Here is a 19087-nt window from a genome sequence, read left to right as displayed (position 1 = left end):
CAGTATTGTAATTGTCGCATGATTAGATATTAATAATGTACTTTATTTGGCATAGAGAACCAAATATGAATTAATCCAGTTCAATCCTAACACCATGTTAAGATACTAATTGTCAGCAGTACATTGCAACAAACATGTTTCTAAACTGATGTGATTACAGGGAAAGGTAATGTTGGACAGTGCTTCACTTGTCTGATTACAGCAGTGCCTTCATTTAATGCTCCGTATGACTTAATAAAATGGTCCCTTTCATGTCAGCAAGCGCAGCTATATACAGTCGGTAAGTGATTGAAGGTATAAAAAAAAAGATTAAGGACTACAGTGGGAAGACGGGCAGAACAAACAGCTGCTACAGAGCAACAGTGTCTTGCCCTGTTCATGTCATCTAAAGCATGTCCAGATGATCGAGAGCCCTGTCCAGCTACGCAAATAATGAAAGCTAATTAGGACCATTTATTTTTATTGGGCAACTCTCCAGAAGTATTACATGACAGGATGGGATGATGGTCACTGAATGACAACCATCTGGTTTGGTCTCATAGTGGAGAAATGTTTGAACGTGGTGGTCCTGTCCCCTCAGTACACGGGGTCAGAGAGGTGCCTCTTCTTGATCTGTTTCATGAGGATGCTGCAGCACACCAGGGCTGTGATCTAGGAGCAACAGGAGGAGATGGTGATGAGGGAGGAAAGGGTTAAGCAGAAGGGGATAATATAAAGAGAGCAGGGAGAGCGATCGCCCCCCATCACCTTCAGGATTAGACCACATGAAGTAACAGGGTGAGTGACAGATGACGGTATGGGTTACTACAAAGGAGAAGCAAAAGGTTGAAAAGGGAAACATTAAAATCTTGGTTTGCTTCAACTCTCCTGACAATCAGATTCAGCCCAGGAACAATGTGTAACACAACACCAGTCTGTTGCGCTCTCTTCTAACCAGTGCATTTCTGACCCTGCAGCAACATCTCCCCTGGTTCACAAATTTGACCACTAAACTGTGTCGGTGTAGTATTACCTACCAGCATAGCAGCAGTCCCAAGGAAGAGGCCCATCACCAGAGGCGCTTTGGACTCAAAGAGGTTGTGGATCACTGTGGGGCAGGCCTGCAGGGGGACAGAGAGACCAGAGGGGGACAGGTTAGGGCCTTGGGCTCAGTACAGAGCAGAGATATGGATATCTAGGCTAGCCTCCTCGATGCCTCTATAGGGAAATAAACAAAGTAACAAATGTAATGTCAGTCTTGACAGATTATTTTATAGGTTTTTATTATAGTCAGTTATACAGTCAATATGAAAAATGACCGTATCCTATGCACCTGTACAGGGCCGGTCATGGCCGTTCTGCCATCCTAGGCGAGAGTAAGAAATTACCACCCAGCAAAACTATGTATTTTCCAGATGTTGAAATCAAGTTTATTTTCGGATCTATTCTATTTTGAACATGTCAGTGCATTTTTGTTTGATTGGGCGCCATTTAGGGTTGGCTCTTTGATTGGAGAAACCTGCATGTTGCATGTGTGTCCATCTCATTACATTGTCATAGATTTCATCTCCAGCCTGTAGGCTACAGAAAAGGCCACATATCTCTTGACACAATGATGAAAATAATCATGGCCTCTAAACCTTCAAGCTGCATACTGGACCCTATTCCAACTAAACTACTGAAAGAGCTGCTTCCTGTGCTTGGCCCTCCTATGTTGAACATAATAAACTGCTCTCTATCCACCGGATGTGTACCAAACTCACTAAAAGTGGCAGTAATAAAGCCTCTTGAAAAAGCCAAGCCTTGACCCAGAAAATATAAAAAACTATCGGCCTATATCGAATCTTCCATTCCTCTCAAAAATTTTAGAAAAGGCTGTTGCGCAGCAACTCAATGCCTTCCTGAAGACAAACAATGTATACGAAATGCTTCAGTCTGGTTTTAGACCCCATCATAGCACTGAGACGGCACTTGTGAAGGTAGTACATTACATCTTAATGGCATCGGACCGAGGCTCTGCATCTGTCCTCGTGCTCCTAGACCTTAGTGCTGCTTTTGATACCATCGATCACCACATTCTTTTGGAGAGATTGGAAACCCAAATTGGTCTACACGGACAAGTTCTGGCCTGGTTTAGATCTTATCTGTCGGAAAGATATCAGTTTCTCTGAATGGTTTGTCCTCTGACAAATCAACTGTAAATTTCGGTGTTCCTCAAGGTTCTGTTTTAGGACCACTATTGTTTTCACTATATATTTTACCTCTTGGGGATGTTATTCGAAAACATAATGTTAACTTCCACTGCTATGCAGATGACACACAGCTGTACATTTCAATGAAACATGGTGAAGCCCCAAAATTGCCCTTGCTAGAAGCATGTGTTTCAGACATAAGGAAGTGGATGGCTGCAACCTTTCTACTTTTAAACTTCGACAAAACAGAGATGCTTGTTCAAGGTACCAAGAAACAAAGATCTTCTGTTGAATCTGACAATTAATCTTAATGGTTGTACAGTCGTCTCAAATAAAACTGAAGGACCTCGGCGTTACTCTGGACCCTGATCTCTCTTTTGAAGAACATATCAAGACCATTTCAAGGACAGCTTTTTTCCATCTACGTAACATTGCAAAAATAAATCAGAAACTTTGTCCAAAAATGATGCAGAAAAATTAATCCATGCTTTTGTCACTTCTAGGTTAGACTACTGCAATGCTCTACTTTCCGGCTACCCGGATAAAGCACTAAATAAACTTCAGTTAGTACTAAATACGGCTGCTAGAATCCTGACTAGAACCAAAAAATTTGATCATATTACTCCAGTGCTAGCCTCTACACTGGCTTCCTGTCAAAGCAAGGGCTGATTTCAAGGTTTTACTGCTAACCTACAAAGCATTACATGGGCTTGCTCCTACCCATCTCTCAGATTTGGTCCTGCCGTACATACCTACACGTACGCTACGGTCACAAGACGCAGGCCTCCTAATTGTCCCTAGAATTTCTAAGCAAACAGCTGGAGGCAGGGCTTTCTCCTATAGAGCTCCATTTTTATGGAATGGTCTGCCTACCCATGTCAGACGCAAACCCGGTCTCAACCTTTAAGTCTTTACTGAAGACTCATCTCTTCAGTGGGTCATATGATTGAGTGTAGTCTGGCCCAGGAAAGGGAAGGTGAACGGAAAGGCTCTGGAGCAACGAACCGCCCTTGCCGTCTCTGCCTGGCCGGTTCCCACTGGGATTCTCTGCCTCTAACCCTATTACAGGGGCTGAGTCACTGGCTTACTGGGGCTCTCTCATGCCGTCCCTGGAAGGGGTGCGTCACCTGAGTGGGTTGATTCACTGATGTGGTCATCCTGTCTGGGTTGGCGCCCCCTCGGGTTGTGCCGTGGTGGAGATCTTTGTGGGCTATACTCAGCCTAGTCCCAGGATGGTAAGTTGGTGGTTGAAGATCTCTCTCTAGTGGTGTGGGAGCTGTGCTTTGGTAAAGTGGGTGGGGTTATATCCTTCCTGTTTGGCCCTGTCTGGGGGTGTCCTCGGATGGGGCCACAGTGTCTCCTGACCCCTCCTGTCTCAGCCTCCAGTATTTATGCTGCAGTAGTTTGTGTCGGGGGACTAGGGTCAGTTTGTTATATCTGGAGTACTTCTCCTGTCCTATTCGGTGTCCTGTGTGAATCTAAGTGTGCGTTCTCTAATTCTCTCCTTCTCTCTTTCTTTCTCTCGGAGGACCTGAGCCCTAGAACCATGCCCCAGGACTACCTGACATGATGACTCCTTGCTGTCCCCAGTCCACCTGACCGTGCTGCTGCTCCAGTTTCAACTGCTCTGCCTTAATAATAATTATTATTAGACCATGCTGGTCATTTATGAACATTATAACAAAACATGGCCAAGATGTTCAAATCTCCACCCGGCATAGCCAGAAGAGGACTGGCCACCCCACATAGCCTGGTTCCTCTCTGGATTTCTTCCTAGGTTTTGGCCTTTCTAGGGAGTTTTTCCTAGCTACCGTGCTTCTACACCTGCATTGCTTGCTGTTTGGGGTTTTAGGCTGGGTTTCTGTACAGCACTTTGAAATATCAGCTGATGTACGAAGGGCTATATAAATAAATTTGATTTGATACTCTTTCTACCATATCCTGTATTTGCTACATAATTTACGCTAGATAATGTTTTTGAATGTTGGTGGAGCGCTGCAGCAATGAGTCTCTCCAACAGCACCCTGGAGAGGCGCACTGAACGGACAAGCTAAAAATGTTGCGCCTTTGAGGAAGTGAGCATAGGGCGGCATCAGCGCTCACCTAAAGCCCATTTGCCGTTGATTGAGTGATTTTTTCTTTGTTGTTAGGTAGAATAATGTGAGGCTTTATGCGTTGTTGGTGAGTCTTGTTCACCTTAGCTTAGAAAATGCCACCCTCGTCAATCTGCCACCACAGGCGTCTGCCTAATGAGCGGGCCAGCCCTGCACCTTACATATACTCGCAAATATCCATTGGCTGGACAACAATGCATGAAATACATTGAAGAGAAACATGTGCACCTTGAACATGTTTCTCAAGTTTATAGGATTTGGTCTTTAATGAACATACTCACAGGGAGAGTTAAGGTTTCCCAAATGCCAGTTTTGGGACATGTTTCTTTTACCAAGAGGTCCAAGGCACCAATGAGTCCACAGCAGTGCAACTAGAAGAGAGAGAGAGAGAAAAGGCAAGTGCAATTCAGAATGTGTGCATAATTGTTATAGAGCTGTGGATTGAATTAGCTCTGATGGAGTGAAATGTGCCTAACTCTAGCTGTGATGCTATTAATAGTTTGGGAATAGGTTTGATCTTTACCACTTTGTGGAACATGGACAGGGTAACAGCCAAGCCAGGGTCTCCTTTGTCCACATACTGAGCATACACAGTCATATAGAATTTTGCCAGCTGCTCTCCCACCTGCACAGCACAAAGAGAAGACAACAACACATGAGGTAGAGTCACACTGTTGACTACTACCATTTCAGGAAATAGCACAGGGTTTGGTGATCTGCATGAAAGGGAGGCCTTTGCTTGAAGTTGTTTATCATTCATAATTCTCTTTCCCTTCCCTCTCTCACCTCATCGCTTCTCATGTAGGCGACCACACCGGCTGCAATCTCTACTCCAGCCAGGATAGCCAGCAGAGAGGAAAACTGGGAGGGACAGGTAAACAGCAGAACACATACGGTATGAATTACCATACATAAAACCCCAGTATCACAGTATATGTAGAAACTTCCCTTTACATTTCCGTATTTATTATTTGTGTTGTGACGTTAAATGTATGAACAATAAATAAAAGTTGAATTTAAAGTTGCAACAATCACAAGAGACCATGACCTTTCTGAGAAACTGTATGAAGGTTACAATGTGCCACTAAAGTAAATCACTGGCTATCTTCACAAGCTACTCAAGCATAGAATTGCTAACATTCCTCAACATGAGTGCGGATTTTAATGTGAGAGCAATTACATACTGTTTGACATGCTCACAGTCATGCATCCAATAATAAACCACACAGCGAAAGCAATCGCTGACGCAAAATGGCAACAGGAAGCTCTGAGCAAGATAAATCATTTACTGTGATTTCTACCTTGAACCTGCAGCCAAAAACACGTTTCAGCTCATCATAGCTGTAAATTAGTAAGCGCATTGCTTTGTCAATTTGAGATACGAAGCAATCATAATTGCATCATCTGTTTCTCGCTGACATCAAAACTGTAGTGTGTTTCGTAGAGGAATAGTTAATAATAATAATAGTTTGGTTTATTTCATGCTGTGAAAGTGTTTTCCAAATCTAGGGACTTTGTTAGAGCCTTTGAGCTCTTCCTTGAACTCACTATCCCTAAGAACTGGAAAACTGTTGCTATACCCATGGTGGTGGTAAACCAGAAAACAGGTCACCCACTGAGTTGGTCATACACAAAAATGTCCTGCAGCAAAGCTTCATACAGGAAGCAAGCATTTCCTATCTCGAGCTCTTGTTAAATGGAAGCTTAAAAGTCTTTGGCTTTCTCAGACAGAGGCGAGATTCCCAGTGCTCCTCTATGGTTGCAAAGTGCACCATAGCTCGAGGTAGCGGATCAGTTGAGAGATTGATGACAAGTGCTTGCTAGGCCCTTGAGAGGCGGCAAGGAGAAACTGAGAATTCTGTGGCGGGAAAAAGCATCAGGATCACTCAACAATCCAAATGCTCCCACGTCACAGATTAGATTTCCACTGGTGCTTTGTGGGTAAGGGCTTTGGGTGACATATTGGGCTGAACAAGTTTAGATACTTTCTAGTGAGGGACTCTTATTAGGAAGTGAAACTAACATGCATGTTCTTATTTGTAACGGTTCTCCTCTTCGTCTGAGGAAGAGTAGTTAAGATCGGACCAACACGCAGCGTGGTAAGTGTCCATGTTAATATAACAGAACACGAAACAAAAATAACAACGAGAATGTAAGAAACGAAACAGTCCTGTCAGGTGAAACACAAAACAACTACCCACCAACACAGGTGGGAACAGGCTACCTAAGTATGGTTCTCAGAGACAACGATAGACAGCTACCTCTGATTGGGAACCATACCAGGCCAAACACAGAAATACAAAACATAGAACAAAACAGAATGCCCACCCCAACTCACGCTCTGACCAAACCAAAATAGAGACAAAAAGGAACTAAGGTCAGGACGTGACATTATTAGCTAAGGCTACTTACCTCTGTCCACTCCAGCCTCTAAATCAGGGCTGTCAAATACTTTGTGCCCCCACTTCAGTGTAGTGTAACTAATGGAAAATGGATGCTGTTTTTCTTTTCGTTGTAGCTTACCACTGCCAATCCATTCACATTCTCATTGCATGCTCCATAGTCTCCGAAAGCAGCCACGAGCAATATCACTGCTCCTAACGCAATCAACACTGACACACCTACAGTATGAGAGAGAGCGAGAGATGCTCATTTGTTAAATGTTCACTGTTCAGCACTAATTATTTTTCAGTAACACTTAAGTTATACTTTATAAATGATTTTCAAATTGTTTATTAATTACTTATAAACTAAGTTGTCTGTCTATCCATGGCTTACAGCTGCAAAAAGCTTTCCAAAACATTTGGGGCTGAAATTAGTAGAGCAGAGTTGTGTGAGCTCACCGATGACAAACTGTTGTGTGTTGAGGTCTATGTTGAAAAATCCTCTGGTCTCAGAGCTGAACCTCAGCCACAAGCCCAACCCGAACATCGCCATACCCACCAGCTGTCAGAGGAAGAAACAACAAAAACTGTGCATGAAACAGTTTGTGCAACCACATCTAAAGTCTTACACAAGATGTTACAAATAGTGTAAAAGATGTTCAAGTATTAAAGGGATACTTCTGGCTTTTGGCAACGAAGCCCGTTATCTACACTGCTCAAAAAAATAAAGAGAACACTTAAACAACAATGTAACTCCAAGTCAAACACACTTCTGTGAAATCAAACTGTCCACTTAGGAAGCAACACTGATTGACAATAAATTTCACATGCTGTTGTGCAAATGGATAGACAACAGGTGGAAATTATAGGCATTTAGCAAGACACCCCCAATAAAGGAGTGGTTCTGCAGGTGGTGACCACAGACCACTTCACAGTTCCTATGCTTCCTGGCTGATGTTTTGGTCACTTTTGAGTGCTGGCGGTGCTTTCACTCTAGTGGTAGCATGAGACGGAGTTTACAACCCACACCAGTGTCTCAGGTAGTGCAGCTCATCCAGGATGGCACATCAATGTGAGCTGTGGCAAGAAGGTTTGCTGTGTTTGTAAGCGTAGTGTCCAGAGCATGGAGGCGCTACCAGGAGACAGGCCAGTACATCAGGAGATGTGGAGGAGAGCGGAGGAGGGCAACAACCCAGCAGCAGAACCGCTACCTCCGCCTTTGTGCAAGGGGGAGCAGGAGGAGCACTGCCAGAGCCCTGCAAAATTACCTCCAGCAGGCCACAAATGTGCATGTGTCTACTCAAACGGTCAGAAACAGACTCCATGAGGGTGGTATGAGGGCCCGATGTCCACAGGTGGGGGTTGTGCTTACAGGCCAACACCATGCAGGACGTTTGGCATTTGCCAGAGAACACCAAGATTGGCAAATTCGCCACTGGCGCCCTGTGCTCTTCACAGATGAAAGCAGGTTCATACTGAGCACGTGACAGACATGACCGTCTGAAGACGCCGTGGAGAACGTTCTGCTGCCTGCAACATCCTCCGGCATGACCGGTTTGGTGGTGGGTCAGTCATGGTGTGGGGTGGGGTAGCATTTCTTTGGGGGGCCGCACAGCCCTCCATGTGCTCGCCAGAGGTAGCCTGACTGCCATTAGGTACCGAGATGAGATTCTCAGACCCCCTGTGAGAGCATATGCTGGTGCGGTTGGCCCTGGGTTCCTCCTAATGAAAGACAATGCTAGACCTCATGTGGCTGGAGTGTGTCAGCAGTTCCTGCAAGAGGAAGGCATTGATGCTATGGACTGGCCCGCCCGTTCCCCAGACCATAATCCAATTGAGCACATCTGGGACGTCATGTTGCACCGCAGAGTGTCCAGGAGTTGGCGGATGCTTTAGTCCAGGTCTGGGAGGAGATCCCTCAGGAGACCATCCACCACCTCATCAGGAGCATGCCCAGGCGTTGTAGGGAGGTCATACAGACACGTGGAGGCCACACACACTACTGAGCCTCATTTTGACTTGTTTTAAAGACATTTCAAAGTTGGATCAGCCTGTAGTGTGGTTTTCCACTTTAATTTTGAGTGTGACTCCAAATCCAGACCTCCATGGGTTGAGACATTTGATTTCCATTGATAATTTGTGTGATTTTTTTGTCAGCACATTCAAATATGTAAAGAAAAAAGTATTTAATAAGAATATTTCATTCAGATCTGTGTTATTTTAGTGTTCCCTTTATTTTTTTGAGCAGTGTATATACTTCCCCAGTCAGATGAACTCATGAATACTGTTTTCATGTCTCTGCATTCAGAACAGTGCTTTATATTTAGATGCAACACATTTGAGCTAATATTCTATAAGAGGAACAGGAGCTCAAGCAGTAAAAATTTGCTGTCAAGCACTGAGTATGAAGGCAGGTAAACTAATGCTTACTAGCATTAGCACAATGGCTGAAAGTCTATGGTACAGTTGAAGTCGGAAGTTTACATTCACCTTAAACTTCTGACCCACTGGAATTGTGATACAGTGAATTAGAAGTGAAATAATCTGTCTGTAAACAATTGTTGAAAAAATTACTTGATATGCGCAAAGTAGATGTCCTAACAGACTTGCCAAAACTTAGGTTTGTTAACAAGAAATTTGTGGAGTGGTTGAAAAACAAGTTTTAATGACTCCGACCTACGTGTGTAAACTTCCGACTTCAACTGTATATACTAGTATGCTAGGAGTTACCATATACTTCGTCATTGTGCTAATGCTAGTTAGCATTGCGATACACTAGTTAGCAACTTCCTTCAAACTGCATGCAGAGACATGAAAATTGTATCCATGAGTTCATCTGAATTCTGAGGCAGAAGATAATGGGCTTCATTGCCAAAATCCCAAAGTATCCCTTTCAATGTTACTATGAAATCTACAATGTTCAATGAATCAATTAAATTCAGTTGATTGTCAAGAAACACCAACATTGAGTGTGATGAAAACCTTTTTTTTTTACAGTACCAGTCAAAAGTTTGGACACCTACTAATTCAAGAGTTTGTCTTTATTTTTCCTATTTTCTACATTGTAGAACAATAGTGAAGACAAACTATGAAATAACACATATGGAATCATGTAGTAACCAAAAAAAAGTGTTAAACAAATCAAAATATATTTTATATTCTTCAAAGTAGCCACCCTTAGCCTTGACAGCTTTGCACACTCTTGGCACTCTCAATCAGCTTCATGAGGTAGTTACCTGGAATGCATTATAATTAACAGGTGTGCCTTGTTAAAAGTTAATTTGTGAAATTTCTTTCCTTAATGCTTTTGAGCCAATCAGTTGTGTTGTGCCAAGGTAGGGATGGTATACAAAAGATAGCCCTATTGTTCAACTGTTCAGAGGAGACTGCATGAAATCGGGCCTTCATGGTCGAATTGCTGCAAAGAAACCACTACAAGGACACCAATAAGAATATACTTTTTTTGTGCCAATAAACACAAGCAATGGTCATTAGACTGTTGGAAATCTGTCCTTTGATCTGAATCTCGAATTTGAGATTTTTGGTTACAACTGCCGTGTCTTTGTGAGACGCAGGTTAGGTGATTGGATGATCTCTGCATGTGTGGTTCCCACCGTGAAGCATGGAGGAGGAGCTGTGATGGTGTGCAGGTGCTTTGCTGGTGACACTGTCATTCATTTATTTAGAATTCAAGGCACACTTAACCAGCATGGCTACCACAGCATTTTGCAGCAATACGCATTCCCATCTAGTTTGGGCTTAGTGGGACGATCATTTGTTTTTCAACAGGACAATGTCCCAACACACCTCCAGGCGGTGTAAGGTCTATTTGACCAAGAAGGAGAGTGATGGATTGCTGCATCAGATGACCTGGCCTCCACAAACATCCGACCTCTACCCAATTGAGATGGTTTGGGATGAGTTGGACCGCAGAATGAAGGAAAAGCAGCCAACAATGCTCAGCATATGTGGGAACTCCTTCAAGACTGTTGGAAAATAATTCCAGGTGAAGCCGGTTGAGAGAATGCCAAGAGTGTGCAAAGCTGTCAAGGCAAAGGGTGGCTACTTTGAAGAATCTCAAATAAAAAAATATTTGGATTTGTTTAACACTTTTTGGTTACAACATGATTTCATATGTGTTATTTAATCATTTTGATGTCTTCACTATTATTCTACAATGTAGAAATAAAGAAAAACCCTTGAATGAGTAGGTGTTCCCAAACTTTTGACTGGTACTGTATATTGAAAGCAGTAACTCCCCTCGATTTAATGTGAACATTTCAGGTCTCTAAGACCAAGAAATGTATTCAAAATAGCTTCTGAAGTTTCATTATTGTATGTTTGTTAATGGGACAATATGGCAGTTCTCAATTTCCTGAAAAGTTTGTTTTGGAGATTAGGTTGATTGGTAACATGACAATAATGTCATCATGTAATAAAATAAAATAAAAAAATATATCCCATTTAGCAGACGCTTTTGTCCAAAGCGACTTACAAGTCGGCTGGGCCCACTACTTTTACATATGGGTGGCCCTACCGGGAATTGAACCCGCGACGCTTGGCGTTGCAAGCGCAATGCTCTACCGACTGAGCCACACAGGTGGAGCACTGTTTTGCAAAAAAGGACTACAAATAAATAGTCTAGTTTGGGAAATCTAGATAAACAAGACATTAAGAAGAAAAAAAAGGCATTCCTTTCAAAGCACAGAAAGCAACAGAATAGCTTCCTTAACCAGGGGCCAGGACTAAACTAGTTCAACAAATTAAACAGCACACCTGTGTGTTTCGTTTCCTAGTTTTGATTTATTAATATGGAATTCTCCTGCTTGGAATATCAGTTAGCTGGTAGAGTGAACTAACCACACCCCAATGATGCAGTAAGTCTGTGGTTTTGCATCCGTCAGCTCATATTTCACATACTATTACCGGTTCAATGACTTAGGCCTGCTTTTCAGCAGCAAGGTAACTGTTGTTTTGTTGCGTCTTTTGTATTCTTATTACATTGATTGGATATAAAGGTCTGACCAGAAGGGTCACCCAAGCAGATTATCTGTATGAATGCCAACATTTTGAAACTTAACATGAGAAACAAAAACTTATCATTAATTTCCATTAATGAAGGATAAGTTCATAAATGGAATGAACTAGTGTGCGAGTACACAACATATGCACACCGACAAAACAAACACACTTTTACACATAATTTGCTGCTGCAACGTTATTTTACTCTTATTGTCTATCCTGATACCTAGTCACTTTACCCTGCCTTCATGTACATATCGACCTCAAATACCTAGTACCTCTGCGCATTGCTCTGGTACCCCTTGTCTGTAGCTCCATTCTCCTGTATTTTATTACATTTTTATTGTTCTTTTAAAACTCTGCATTGTTGGGAAGGGCTCATAAGCAAGCATTCCATGGTAAAGTTTACAGCAGTTATTTTCTGGCATGTGACAAATCCAATTTTATGGACAACTGTGAGCAACAGACATTAATTGGTACTTTGATGGGAAAGTGGTTTAATCAGTCAGACATGTTATTAACAGCAGGTGAAATATACATAGATGGTAGCAAGGGTCTGGACAAAGATAAATCTCATTTAAATTTGACTTAAATGGCAAATGCTGCCTAGGTTGATCAAAGAAAAATAGACCATTGTAAATAACAATTTGTTCTTAACCCACTTGCCTAGTTAAATAAAAATAAATACATTTGAACTCGTCACCTACCACAATGAAATTACATTTTACACCAGCCCCCTTCTCTTTCTCATACACACCAGATACCAATGCGTTACCAATAGGCATACAGTTAGTGAGATTACGGATACTTACGGCAAAAATGATGTTGAACATGATGAGGAAACACTTGCACAGCTGGCCACATCCGTCTAGTGCCATGGTAAACGCTTTGCCAACACGCTACACGCAGGAAGTCAGAAATACAGTGTGGTGTCCTGTGAAACGAATTGCATATGTTCAAACATCTAAATGTTTACAATATGTGTGGGAAAAAAAGCGGTAATGGGTAATAGACTGTGTCGAGGGTTGGTGTAAGTATTTACTTAACTATAGAGTATCATAGCCAGGTTTGAATCACTGCGAGGTGAATCTTTCATTAGAAACATTTTGTAACAGTTTGAGTTTGATATTCTACCTCGAGCTACAGTGAGGGAAATGTAACGCAAGCCTGAACAAATATAAACCTACCTGGACTCTTTGCGCTCAGATCAGTCTCTTCACACTGCAGAATGCAACTGCGACACCAAACTGTTCTTAAATTTCAGACGAGTTGTGTGAAGAAGACAATTTATTGTTGGATTTGGTCTGGGTTAATTCCAACCCCCGGGCCGATTGAATCCTTTGATTGGATTAGGATGTTGAGTGACGGGGGGGCAGTACACCTCAGAAGACGAGAAGACAGAGGGTAGCAAAAATTGAGAAATGAAACTTATCTTTGGCTAGTTCTGAGAAAACATTTTCGTTATGCGACAATCAGTTGTGTTGTGCAATAATGAGATTATAATTATGAGCAAAAAGGAGTAAGCAGATACGTGTACTTACTGTACAGTTATAGCCACATACAGTATATAATATAGGCCTTTCATAATCAAATCAAATGTATTTATAAAGCCCTTTTTACGTCAGCCTAAAATCCCAAACAACAAACAATTAAGGTCAGGTCGTTCTTCAAGATGTTCAAACGTTCATAGATGACCAGCAGGGTCAAATAATAATCACAGTGGTTGTAGAGGGTGTAACAAGCCAGCAATTCGGGTACGAGTACGAAAAAGCAGGTCCAGGACAAGGTAGCAGGTCTGGTGAACAGGGACAGAGTTTCATGGCCACAGGCAAAACAGCAGAACTGAATCAGCAGTACAACCAGGTGGACTGGGGACAGCCAGGAGTCATCAGGCCAGGTAGTCCTGAGGCATGGTCCTGGGGGAGGTTTCTTTATTTTTTACTATTTTCTACATTGTAGAATAATAGTGATGACATCATGACATCAAACTATGAAATAACACATATGGAATCATGTAGTAACCCAAAAAGTCTTAAACAAATCAAAATATATTTTAGATTCTTCAAAGTAGCCACCTTTTGCCTTGACAGCTTTGCACACTCTTGGCATACTCTCAACCAGCTTCATGAGGTAGTCACCTGGAATGCATTTCAATTAACAGGTGTGCCTTGTTAACTATTTACATTGACACCCCCCTCCATTTGTTTTGTACACTGCTGGTACTTGCTGTTTATTATCTATTCATAGTCACTTCAATCCTACCTACATGTACAAATTACCTCGACTAACCTGTACCCCAGCACATTGACTCGGTACCAGTACCCCCTGTATAAAACCTTGTCTGCTTCCAACTCAACCTCTCAAACACGTAGATCCCCTGAACGCAGCTCACTCTCCATATCCCAATCACCTGAATTCTGATCACTTGTTCACACACCTGTATGTCATTATCACACACTATTTAGTTCAGTTCTTTGCATCCCATCATTGTGAGGCATTGTTTGTTTTGTGACACACTTGTATTCGGAGCGCGGACTGGACTGGACTGGACTGGACTGGACTGGACTGGACTCCTCCTGTGTATGATAGTTTTTCCCCCAGCCTCACTAACGACGCCTATTCCCTGCCTGTACCTTAGCCTATCGGATTTCCTGTTATCAACCTATTGCCTGATCTCCCTGACTACGTTACTAGCCTTTTCCCTGCCTGTACTGTTGCCTTGTTGGACCCCCTGTGTATGACCTTCTGCCTGCCCCTGGACCCAGCTACCTGCCTCCTCCTGTGGTCCTTTACAATAAACACCTGCTGCTCCCTGCGCTTGAAACCAGCTCTCATCGTGTTCATTACAGTTAGTTATTTTGTGTTACTTTTTATCTTTTACTTTAGTAGTACTTTTTGGTAAATATTTTCTTAACTGTTCTTGAACTGCACTGTTGGTTAATTAAGGGCTTGTAAGGAAGCATTTCACGGTAAGGTCTACACTTGTTGCGTTTGGCACGTGACAAATTAAGTTTGATTTGATTTGAAGGTCAGCCAATCTGGAAAATGTCCAGAAATGTGAAAGTTTCTTCAAGTGCAGTTGCAAAATCCATCAAGCGCAATGATGAAACTGGCTCTCATGAGGACCGCCACAGGAAAGGAGGACCTAGAGTTACCTCTGCTGCAGATAAGATCATTAGAGTTACCAGCCTCAGAAATTGCATCCCAAATAAATGCTTCAGAGTTCAAGTAACAGACACATCTCAACATCAACTGTTCAGAGGAGACTGTGAATCAGGCCTTCATGGTAGAATTGCTGCAAAGAAACCACTACTAAAGGAAGTAACCGGAAGTTATTTTTTGTAGCATGTTAGGAGAGAATTTTAGCTAACCCTTTTCCTGCCCATAAACTAATTTTCCTAACCTGCTATGAAGAAGTTACTTCTGGTCGTAGCTGTATACCCCCCCCGAGTTACAAAAAAACACAATTTGGTTTGGTTGGGGGCCCCCTTATTTCTGAGGTCAGACCTACCCTGAGCACAGCCATCACACACACCACAGGAGGTTGGTGACGATTGGTGGGAACTTAATTGGGGAGTCGGGAATGTGGTAATGGCTGGAGTGCCATTCCATTCACGCCGTTCCAGACATTATGAGCCGTCCTCCCCTCAGCAACATCCACTGACACACACACACACACACACACAGGTGTACATGAACAACTAGCACATTGCATTTGATCGGTGTAACATCAGGACGCAAAAGGCTTTTGCTCCACCTTTGGTATGTCAACTTTTTGTGGACAATCTTCCATAGGAACCAGATCCAACTGGTTTGACTCTGTTCAATGATCAATACATTTCCATGGCCCCAAGAAATTCCATGATATTACAGGACAGAATGAGTTAAAAGTCAATATATATATAAAAAATATAAAAAATTCTGGGCCAAAGCAGACAATGGAATGACCCCTGGAAGTCATCTCCCGTCTGGATTACTGCAACTCGCTGTTGGCTGGGCTCCCTGCCTGTGCCATTAAACCCCTACAACTCATCCAGAACGCCGCAGCCCGTCTGGTGTTCAACCTTCCCAAGTTCTCTCACGTCACCCCGCTCCTCCGCTCTCTCCACTGGCTTCCAGTTGAAGCTCGCATCCGCTACAAGACCATGGTGCTTGCCTACGGAGCTGTGAGGGGAACGGCACCGCAGTACCTCCAGGCTCTGATCAGGCCCTACACCCAAACAAGGGCACTGCGTTCATCCACCTCTGGCCTGCTCGCCTCCCTACCACTGAGGAAGTACAGTTCCCGCTCAGCCCAGTCAAAACTGTTCGCGGCTCTGGCCCCCAATGGTGGAACAAACTCCCTCACGACGCCAGGACAGCGGAGTCAATCACCACCTTCCGGAGACACCTGAAACCCCACCTCTTCAAGGAATACCTAGGATAGGATAAAGTAATCCTTCTCACCCCCCTTAAATGATTTAGATGCACTATTGTAAAGTGGCTGTTCCACTGATGTCAGAAGGTGAATTCACCAATTTGTAAGTCGCTCTGGATAAGAGTGTCTGCTAAATGACTTAAATGTAAAAATGTAAATGTAAGTTCATAGCATGTTCAGTGGCTGTTGTTGAGAGGGCTGTGATAGCACTGATGGACACCCATCTCAATGTGGCTGCAATAATGTTTTCTGAAGTAGTGATGCTGAAGGGAATGTGGAATCACAAAGGTGAAGTAGAGATAGATTTGAATTGGTTGTTGCTTGTTTACCTCACACCTTGTAAGTTAAATTCATCTTTGATGGGTTTTTTTGCTGTGATGTTCTTGCTTTCAATAAAAAGGTGATTGTTATCACAGACAGCAATTGATACAGTGATTTTGGTGACCTTTAAATCACCACTAAAATAATATCTTGGTGGATTGGCCACTGTGGGTGAAAATCCAGCACTTGCAGGATGAAGAAATTAGAAATATACTTTCTAATTATTTAACTACTTGTAACGTAGTTCAGTTCAACTCCAATCAGGTTAGGGTTGGGGGGTGGGAGAAAGTATAACAAAAAACAAATAAAAATAATAAAACCTGTAATTTTCTATCAGTGTCAATAACTACTTGTGATTGAACTTGTATGCACTTCATTTATTGCTGAAACTGCTGCAGAAAGTATTGGCCTGTTAAGTCACATGCTTCCTCTCCTTTACATTGCAATTAACACTACATTAATGTGGCTGCTACCATGATTATGGAGAATCCTGAATGAATTGTGAATAATGATGAATGGGAATGCTAGAGGTATAAAAAAACACTAACCTCCCCTGTTATTGTAATGGTGAGAGGTTCACATGTCTTGGGGATATATTTGTGCATCTGTAACTTTCTCACTCATCATTCACGATTCATTCAGGATTATCTGTAATCATGGTAGCATCCACATTAATGTAGAAGTGTTTAGAAACATATTCTATTCTTATTTACAATAAAAGTGACTCCAAAATGACACAATACATTGAAATTTTACCATTCATTTCTATTGGGCACAAAAATCTGAAACACAACAAAAAAAAACTGCAAATGCATCCAACAAGTTTTTACAGTCACAAGCTTAATGTAGTCATTGCGTGCTAGGAATATGGGACCAAATACTTTACTTTTTACTACTTTAATACACATAAATGAATTTGTCCCAATACTTTTGGTCTCCTAAAATGGCGGGATAATGTATAAAAAGTTCTGTAATTTCTAAACAGTTCACCTGATATGGAATAAAATACCCTCAAATAAAAACTGACAGTCTGCTCTTTAACCTCAGTCATTGTATCATTTAAAATTGAAAGTGCTGGAGTACAGAGCCAAAACAACAACAAAATTGTCACTGTCCCAATACTTTTTGAGCTCACTGTTAGTATTACTTGCATGCATTTACTTTCCCCAGTTGTTGTTGGGGTGAGATTATTTTACACCTGCTACGTTAGGTTAGGGTGAGAGAATGTTCAACCTCTCCTTGTCCCAGTCTGTAACCCCCATGTTTTAAGATGACCACCATCAATCCTGTTCCCAAGAACTCTAAGGCGTTATGCCATAATGACTATCGCCCTGTAGCTCTCACATCTGTAATCATGAAGTGCTTTGAGTGGCTGGTTATGGCATACATCAACTCCATCATCCCAGACACCCTAGACACACTCCAATTTGCATACCGCCCCAACAGATTGATAGACAATGCATTCTCAATTGTTCTCCACACTGCCCTCACCCACCTAGATAAGGGGAATACCTATGTGAGAATGCTGATCATTGACTACAACTCAGCGTTCAACACCATTGGCCCCTCCAAGCTCATCACCAATCTTAATACCCTGGGACTGAAAACCTCCCTCTGCAACTGGATCCTGGACGTCCTGGCAGGCCGACCCCAGGTGGTGAGAGTAGGAAACTTCACCTCCGCCACGCTGACCCTCAGCACAAAGGCCTGATGATGAGACAGCCTACAGGGAGGATGTTAGTGACCTGACAGTGTAGTGCCGGGACAACAACCCTTCCCTCAATGTCAGTGAGACCAAAGAGCTGATGGTGGACTACAGGAAACGGGGTTTGAGCACACCCCATTCACAACGACGGGGCTGCAGTGGAGCGGGTCAAGAGCTTCAAGTTCCTTCAAGGTCCTTGGTGTCCAAATCACTAAGGACTTAAAATGGCGTACACTCATGCGCACAGTCGTGAAGAAGGCGTGAAAGCGCCTCTTCCCCCTCCGGAGGTTGAAAAGGTTTGGCATGGGCCCTCAAATCCTCAAAATGTTCTACAGCTGTACTATTGAGAGCATCTCGACTGGCTGCATCACTGCTTGGTATGGCAATAGCACCACACTCGATTGTATGGAGCTACAGAGGGTGGTGCGGACAGCCCGGTACATCACTGGGGCTGAGCTCCCTTCCAACAAGGACCTCTATCTCAGACAGTGTGAAAGGAAGGCCCGGAAAATTGTTAAAGACTCCAGCCACCCAAGCCACAGACTGTTCTCTCTGCTTCCACATGGCAAGCAGTGTCGGTGCATCATGTCTGACACCAATAGGCTCCTGAATAGCTTCTATCCCCAAGCCATAAGACTGCTAAAGAGCTAACGAAATGGCTACACAGATTAATAGAGTTGACCATTGTATTTTGTTTTTGCACTGTCTCTATGCACACTCACAGGTCCCTATACACTCACGCACACTGACACTCCAACACACACACAAACACTCATGCCATCATTTGCTCACACACATAATATGCACATACATTTATACTGACTCTACACACACGCACACCCACTCACATACAATCATCATATATGCTGCTGCTTCTCTGTTTATCATATATCCTGATGCCTAGTCACCTTACCCCAGTTTGGGGGGAAATATGGTACTGGAGCTGACTGACC

At 42.8% G+C, this 19087-nt stretch overlaps 1 protein-coding gene across 2 annotated transcripts; it reads right to left on the bottom strand.

Moving 5' to 3' along the window:
* Window positions 1-22: 22 nt before the first annotated feature.
* On the bottom strand, window positions 23-13025 carry LOC135555519 (CD9 antigen-like). 2 transcript variants are annotated; one of them, XM_064988028.1, is made up of 9 exons: window positions 12879-13025; window positions 12504-12625; window positions 7129-7231; window positions 6809-6906; window positions 5072-5146; window positions 4809-4910; window positions 4567-4656; window positions 1017-1100; window positions 23-651 (listed from the first exon to the last, which is right to left on the bottom strand). In XM_064988028.1, exons 2-9 carry the CDS (start codon window positions 12567-12569, stop codon window positions 577-579), a joined length of 693 nt encoding a protein of 230 aa, XP_064844100.1. In that variant the 5' UTR covers window positions 12570-12625; window positions 12879-13025; the 3' UTR covers window positions 23-576. The 2 variants fall into 2 exon arrangements, with proteins under 2 accessions (XP_064844100.1, XP_064844099.1); XM_064988027.1 differs by lacking the exons at window positions 12504-12625; window positions 12879-13025 and adding an exon at window positions 12399-12497.
* Window positions 13026-19087: the final 6062 nt, after the last annotated feature.

Source organism: Oncorhynchus masou, chromosome 15 (genome assembly GCF_036934945.1).
Source record: "Oncorhynchus masou masou isolate Uvic2021 chromosome 15, UVic_Omas_1.1, whole genome shotgun sequence".
In the NCBI taxonomy this organism is placed as follows: domain Eukaryota; kingdom Metazoa; phylum Chordata; class Actinopteri; order Salmoniformes; family Salmonidae; genus Oncorhynchus; species Oncorhynchus masou.
Note: the sequence above shows the minus strand (reverse complement) of the source record. Positions and strands in the feature narration are given on the sequence as shown.

Coding starts and splice junctions, on each gene's coding strand:
- LOC135555519 (XM_064988027.1), bottom strand. CDS start 12,476: ATGCCTATTGGTAACGCATTGGTATCTGGTGTGTATGAGAAAGAGAAG. Junction 4,657..4,808: donor TGTCCATGTTCCACAAAGTG/GTAAAGATCAAA, acceptor TCTCTCTTCTAG/TTGCACTGCTGTGGACTCAT. Junction 1,101..4,566: donor GGGAAACCTTAACTCTCCCT/GTGAGTATGTTC, acceptor GTCCCCCTGCAG/GCCTGCCCCACAGTGATCCA.